The following is a 7,954-nucleotide window of genomic DNA, read 5'->3' as shown; positions in this document are numbered from 1 at the left end:
AGGTGTATATTTGAAATCATAATTTTTGTCATAAAAACTATAGACCAGTCTTATTGACTAGCCATACTGTTAAATAAATGGAGAACATATTAATAAAATGACCTGATCAGCTTAGTTTTCAGTCACTCTTCTTCCATGACACAACACTTAACATAAATAATTACACCTAAGCTTTTGATGATAAAATTGGCTCTTTTGCTCTGTCACATTGTACATATTTGAAGTAACCTACTTCATGCATCTTCAAATTTCACATGCAAAGTCTTTATAATGTCCAAATATTTATCAAACATTTCTTAAGAAAAAACTTAAGTAATTAATCTCTGTGCGGGTTCAGTAGATTTGACCAATCTCTCAACCACCGTAAGAAATTAGGAAATAAATATAAATTATGCCTCTTTTATTCTAGAATGAACATAAATGTTCAGACTAAATAGCTTAAATCTCGTACATTATACATTTATATATATTATTTTTATTGTATTGACCTTTCAGCCATGCCTGGCTAACAATACAGAAGTTACAGTGATGCAGCTCATGTGCACTAATAGTACTGTACCAAATAACATAAAACTGATCTTTGGTCTGTACAAAGTAACTTGTCTTGGCTGTTTTAGTAGACTAGTATTTTGTAAAATACAGTCACATTTTAATTATTATGTATATAGATTATTGCTATTTTCAAATAAGTTCTTAAACTTATTTTTCTTAAAACACAGAACAGTAAATATAGAAGTAAAGCAAACAATTATCTCTTCTAGTTACGACCTTTGTACTTGGTTGCTGCTTGATGTAGGTTGCTAAGCCTTTAAAAATTTTGCACATGGAGGATGTAAAACAATGTTTTTATAGGTTTTATATATATATACACTTGAATAACTAAAAAATCTTAAATTAATACCATAGAATTCCACAATAATTTATCGAGCTTAGTAACTACGATGTATTTTAGTCTAAAAAATATTAAATTTTGAGCAGACTAGCTCGGCATGGCCAGGTGGTTAGTGCTCTGGACTCGCAATCTGAGGGTCATGGGTTCGAATACCCATTACACCTAACATGCTTGCTCTTTCAGCTGTGGGGGCACTATAATGTGATGGTCAATCCCACTATTCACTGGTAAAAGAGTAACCCAAGAGTTGGCGGTGGGTGGTGATGACTACCTGGCTTCCCTCTAGTCTTTCTCTGCTAAATTAGGGATGGCTAGCACAGATAGCACTCGTGTAGCTTTGCACGAAATTCAAAACAAACAAACAATCAAGCAGACTAAAGACACCCTACCCCCTTGAAAAATGGAAAAAGGTGGGTAGGGTGCTATTGTGTTTGATTTATTATTTGAGCAAATAGAAATGATAAGACTTTATTTTATAATCGAGCTTGTTTATATCAGTAATTTGAGTTTCAAAGTCGTATGAAACTATAGACTTAGTATTTTGACTTCAGACATCTAATTTGAGCCATTGCTGTATTCAACATATTTTGTAACACACAAAAACTGATGTTCATCTGTGATTTTAATTTGTTTTTTAATTAAGAAATTGAGTAATGTGTAGTACTAAAATTTGAATTATAATCTACAGTTTGATACAAAATTTATGGACATAAATTCATGAAATAGTAGTTCAATAAAAGTTTGAATGCGAGTCAACAAACGAGATGACATGGCCTTTCACCCCTGACCTATCTCAAAAGGGTTAATATCAAGATATTTCAGTAATTTCATGTTGTTATTTTTGTCCAGGTGTAATGATTAGACCTGGTGAAATACATTTTTCCTCTTTCTTGTGATATCATGCTTTGTTTACCCCATCTTATGAACAGGTTCCAGCTGAGCTGTCCTTCAAGTATTAGCTTTCTTTGCTCGGTCCTTCAACTAGTTTCTAGGGCATGAATTTTGAAGTCCCATTCAACATTCAAATATTTGGAGGTCTCGTAACACTACTGAATAATCAATGGATTGTTATGAAATTGTTTGTTTCAAACAAGGACATTTACACTTGACATCTTTTTTACTGGTTGTCTTGTTTGTCTATGTGTGTGAGATTAAAATCTTTAAGCTAATGTAAAAAAAATTATTCAACAAAATGCTGAATAATTTTTTGTTAGGCATATGGAATGAAAGGATAGATGTATCTGGGTATATAACACGTGGGACATTCACTAATTGAAATACTGCTTACCATCTCTCTCTTAATAGTTTTTCATCATTTTGGACAGGTCTACTAAAGATGACTTCTATGCCTAACTCAGAATTTGGTTGCTTTTAAACTTATCTTTTACACCTAATTGTTTATACAGAAATTTTCTTTTTTCTTCTTCTAAAAACCTTTTCTTTCTGGAAGAGTAAGCAACTAACAGATCTGGTCAAATAGTAAGTAGTCAGTTTGTTGGGTTTGCTTTTACATCACTAATATTTGTCAAGAAGTCCATCTAAAGCTATTCAATTTTAATATGAAAACAAAAACAAAAGATAACAGCATTCCATGTAGCTCATTGAGGTGGTTTCTGACCCTCACCCCATCACACACAAGATATCACACCAACCCAACTATTAAGTCTAACCCTGCAACCATAACAAACCAAAATTGGAGAAAACAGATATAAACACATCAGTGTTAAAAACTAATAATTCTGCCAGAGATCACTATTTTCATGTTTCCACTGCTTATTCTTATTACATCAAAGCATCAAACTGTTCTGAGCTTCAGTAAAATAAGTATGAAGCTAGATCTGTACACATTTCTAATATGAATGGTGCAAAGTAATAAATTTAGGATAGAGATCATAGCTTACATTTAATTGCTGGAAAATTGGATATTTCAACTTTAAAGAAATTAGTATCTAGTTTTATATAATGTTACTTAAATTGTGTCAATAAATCAAAACACTAGTGTTAAATGTGATTGTTTTTTATTTTTTTTATCCAAGTATTTCATTCAGTCAAAGCATTTCTTTGCCAAATATTGGAGAATTGGCATTTAATTGTTATAGAGCATATTGAATTTAGCTACTTAAAAGTAGCTATTAAGAATAGAAAAAATAGGCAGAAGTCAGTAACTACATGTCAGAATTTTGTAAGCTTAGGACATTTGTGTAACTAAAAATTAGAAATAAGTCTGTATACTAAGTAAAAAAAAATCTAAGACACAATGAATCGTGATGCCATGTTGAACTATGGGTTCACAGTGTAAAGAGCAAAAGTCATAATCTTGAAACCAGAATTCAGTATTCTTATTTAACATTTTATTCCTAAAATTTTAATGTTTTTTGTGTTTTATTTCAAGCTACGTTGTCACGTAGTTAAAAAGAAACTATAATTTTTTTGTCATGGATTTAGTCACTTGTTTATATCAGTATTTAAAATTACAACCTCCATTCTGCTAGGGAAAAAAATGTGTCATTTTATTTAATTTTTCATTTGTGTGTCTGATAAATGAATAATAAGCTGCAATATAAGATTGGTTAAAATTGTTGCAGTAAAAACAAAGCTATTTTTTTATATCTTCTGTTAAATTTAATTACTCTTTAGTGACAACATTTTGTGGAAAACTTCAGGTGCTAAGTTTGCACTATCCCTTTACTCAACAATTTGGCAAATATTTGTTGGGTTAGAAGAATGTGCATAAAACAAATCTACAGCCTGTCGCCTTCCTTCTGTTTATATAGTTGGAAGTGAACTCAGGTTGTTACATAATTAAGGATGCAATTAAAGACTTGGTTACTTCTGCAGTGTTTTAAGAATAATTAACCAACAAAAGGAAAAAAAAATGCTGTTGTCATTTTAAGAAATTGTTGGGAATAATCGTATTAATTGTTACAAAATTCTTGTGTAGCGTAACATCACAAATCAAAATCTGGAAACAATTAAGCATTTACTTCAGCTACATTTCAGGGGTAAACCATAATTATTATTTAGTTGATTAACCTAATCTTGTACAGATGTAGTCGTACTTAAATGAGAAGTTTTACTGTTATTAGCTTAAAGAATACAAAATTATCGGGCGACGGATCCCATCAGAAAAGGATCGGAACCCACCGCTCTACCGGATGAGAATTTTTGCACCCGACAAGGTTACAGCCAAGTCTCGATTTTGGTATTTCACTAGTAAGCTGAGAAAATTAAAGAAAATGAATGGAGAGATAGTTGCCGTTTCTGAGGTATTTGTACTTAACATTCTTTATTATTATTATTATACCTGTGTACATCAATGACCTCTGCAGAATTACGCAAGTTGGTCTAACCATTTGTAGTTTTGTGACTATTGCTAGTTTTCTGTTAATATGTTCTAAACAAATATATTGATAAAATGCATTAAATTTTTTCTTTTGGCATATTCTTCCCTGCAAAAAGAATTGCTATAATAATATAGTTCTTTTAACTATAATTTCATTTTTTCAAAATCTTCAACTTTTATGATATGACAGTTTGAATAGAGATGCTTATAAATCATAGATTAATATTTACTGAGCTTTAGTGATGAAATACTTCTAACACCAGAGAGCCTTGCTGAAATCATTATGTATAGCTCGAGGCCTGATGACATTTATGGTTACCCAGCTGTAAATTTATAAAAATTTCTTGATCTTAGATCTAGCAATTGTTTTTACTATTTTACTAAAAGAATTGGAAATGGAAAGATGTCTTAAATCATTGTTTACATAATAAAGACTGTAGCATTCTAGACTAATTTTTGGCTTCTAGTGTCAAAAAGTTTCAAGCATTTCTCTCGGCATTGTGTTTTGGTGAACAATATAATGTAGAAGTGTGCACTTATTGATACCAGATGTGCTTCATTTGTTTATATATTTTTCAAGAACTTCCAGTTATGTTGAAGTGCAGTTTAAGTTCTATTCAGAATAACAAAAGTATAATAATCATTAAAAACTGTTTCATAGAAATATTATTTGAATAAGAAAAAACTTCAGGTTTTTAAACATCCACAAATGTTTCATTTACAAGGGGGGGGAGGAGATCAGGCTTACTGTATGATTTTATATATATAGAGCGCAAAATCGGTGTGTTTGTCTTTTATGTAACTACTCCTAGGTTGCTGGGCTAATCTCAACCAAACTACAAGAGATGATAGTTTGGAATAAGGTACATGTTAATAGGGATTCACAACCCCTTCAACCCACAATTACTGCTGTTGAGCATTTATTAATAATAAAATATCCACCCCCACATTTGTTTTAGTTCATAACCTGGACAAAAGATGGGTACCTTAGCTTGTAGCTATATAAGAGGCTTTTGTTATTTGGACAAAATGGCACTTGTGGTCTGTGCATTCAAGAAAGCAACAGTCTACTGTAAATAAGATAACTACACCCTTTTGGCTCAAAGATCCCACTGTAGATGTGTCGGGGATTGCCAAAAATGAATTTAGACATAGATGCCAATTTAGCAAAGTTACACTTTCACGTGAGATGTACGTGGGCAAGAGAAAGTCTGCCATTTGAAAACATGGGGGCGGATTTGCAATAAACAGAAGGGACAGAATTGTCCAAGGTAAATGTATTTGTGTTGATGCACATCTGGGAGAAGTTTTTGCTGCAAACAGAGATAAAAACCTCAAAATCAAATGGTAATCTTTAAAAGGTGCATATAGCACAATCAAGAGAAAGTTAATGCTAACAAGCAAGCAAATTTCTGTTTAGGGTTGTTTTTCTAGTAAAATTTGGAAGGCTCTAGAAGAAAATGCTAGTACATTTTTCTGAAGGAAGAGTCACAAATTCTTACAGTTAAGTATCAATACACCTTTGATACATCCACTTCAGTCATTTATTTCACAAGATTATGAGTACAGAAATCTACTACAAGTCTGATTAACAGGCTTGTTTCATTTTCTTGTGCCATGTTGGTTTTGCGATCCTCATTTAAGCTTCATGGCATACCCAGGCTAAGTGTTGAGAAATGAGGATAGTGAAAATACAGCTTGAACTTGTTTGATTGGTTGCTCAGACTGTTAGCAAGTAGGCCAGCCAATTAGACTCACACTATCCAGATTGTGCAGTGTAATTTGGCCAGAAGTGCAGTGATAAATTCTGTACTAAAGTAATTGTCCATTCAAGGTAATAATAAAATAGAAGTCATGTAAACTGCAAATGTTTTTTCAAACATTCCTCATAATTATCTTTAATTTGTTTATGATTAAATCAGACCCATTGGCTTCTAGTGTTTCACCAGCTTTTGACATTGAAATTAATAACTTTTAATAATTTCCTTTAGTATAAGGCAGCCATCAGTAGACTTAGTTGATGCACATACTTGTTACCTAGATACATTAGCTTCTACTAAATTCTAACATCTTTTAACTTTTCCAAAAATACATAATGGTTAATTAAGCCTGATATCATTTCAGTGGGTACAAACTATAACTGTTCATTCATTAGCTAATTTCTCCTTTTGTTTTATAGTAAACATTTTTCCAAGGGAGGTAAATAAATTCCCTACTTTTGTTCCCAGCAAGAATATATTGTTTCACTAGTACAAAGTGTGAGCAGGTTTGGCCAACATTCTAATTCTATGTAGAGAAACTACTACTTACTAGAAACCGTTCACTATATTCCTAGCTTCCATGACATTTTATACTTTTGCTTGTTTTAAATATTTAGTATTGTTTAAAGGGTCCAGTCAATGACTTTTATCTGTTGTAATTTTTATAATTCAGTGGTTTGACTTAGATCCACCTCACTTCTAATAAGGACAACTGTATAAAACATTGCCTCAATAGTATTTCAGTGTATTGTTTTGACTTTAGCAACACTGAGAAATGAAAAATCTGACAGGATAAAAAAAAAAAGTGAAATTTGTGCTCAGCTTAATCTGTTGTTACAAAAATAAAAGTAATAAAAGTGTTTTCTTAGTTGCAAATTGTCTTATAATTAGATTTTAAACCAAAAAATGTTAACATCTTTCAACAGGTTTATGACAAAACTCCAACAAAAGTCAAGAACTTTGGTATTTGGTTGCGCTATAACTCACGAAGTGGGATCCATAACATGTACCGGGAATACAGAGACTTGACTGTTGCCAGTGCTGTCACCCAGTGCTGTAAGTGTGTCCATTATGAAATCTTGGTAGCAGTAATTGCTTCTTGACAGACAAAGTTTTTATTTTCTTTTGTCTGTTTTCATGTTGACATTTTTTAACGTGGTAAAATATTTATTTGGTTTAATACAATATTAAAAGAAGTAATATTATTTGTAGTTGTCTTCATTATTTTATTGTAAAAGTAGGTATATTAGATCTGAGTTTTTTTTACTCTGAATTATTATTACTGTCAGTTTTGTTTTTTCACAAATCTTTTAATCTCAACTAATATAGCGTTAAGAGTATTTAAGTTTCAGATTGTGATATTCACTTTTAAATTTATTAAAAAGAAGTAATATTTTTTGTAGTTGTCTTCATTATTTTGACTATTCTATCATTTAATAAAATCACTTCCCAAAAGTGCCTTTTTAGCTGATCCTTGTTGTTGCATTTTAAAAACATCATTCTTTTCAAAATATTTACTAAGATCTGCCATTGTACTTATTATGTTAAAATCAGACTAATGCAAATGTTATTTAAATTATGTAAAATGTTTCGATGTTCTCTAAAAATAAATGAAGTTTACAGTTAAGGTTTCTTATAGTGAATTTATTTTATCAGTTAATATATATATATATATATTATTTCTGTCTCTTAAATTATGAATATTTAGATTAAATGAAATATAGCTCAGCTTTCATATTAATATATGAGGCTTCACTGTAAACTTTCAGACATAACTTTAATATGCACTAAACACTGGTGCTGGGATTTAGCTGTCAGAACTGAAGCTCTAATTTTTGAATTCAGGATCCTCTGAAAAATTAACTGTATTGTTATTTTGGTTTACTTTATAATAATGGTTGGAGACGGCTTGAATGGGTAATGAAGAAAAACTTTAACATAACAAATGTACAAGGTTTT

At 31.1% G+C, this 7,954-nt stretch overlaps 1 protein-coding gene across 1 annotated transcript in view; it reads left to right on the top strand.

Annotated features, from left to right (window-relative positions):
* The window catches only part of LOC106471049 (60S ribosomal protein L18a-like), a 12,869-nt gene that overhangs the window by 1,943 nt on the left and 2,972 nt on the right, over positions 1-7,954 (top strand). The window contains exons 2-3 of the mRNA XM_013931633.2: positions 3,979-4,158; positions 6,922-7,051. Of these exons, the coding sequence (XP_013787087.1) occupies positions 3,979-4,158; positions 6,922-7,051 (310 nt within the window). The remainder of the gene's footprint in view (positions 1-3,978; positions 4,159-6,921; positions 7,052-7,954) is intronic.

This window comes from Limulus polyphemus, unplaced genomic scaffold (genome assembly GCF_000517525.1).
Source record: "Limulus polyphemus unplaced genomic scaffold, Limulus_polyphemus-2.1.2 Scaffold4371, whole genome shotgun sequence".
NCBI lineage: Eukaryota > Metazoa > Arthropoda > Merostomata > Xiphosura > Limulidae > Limulus > Limulus polyphemus.
Note: the sequence above shows the minus strand (reverse complement) of the source record. Positions and strands in the feature narration are given on the sequence as shown.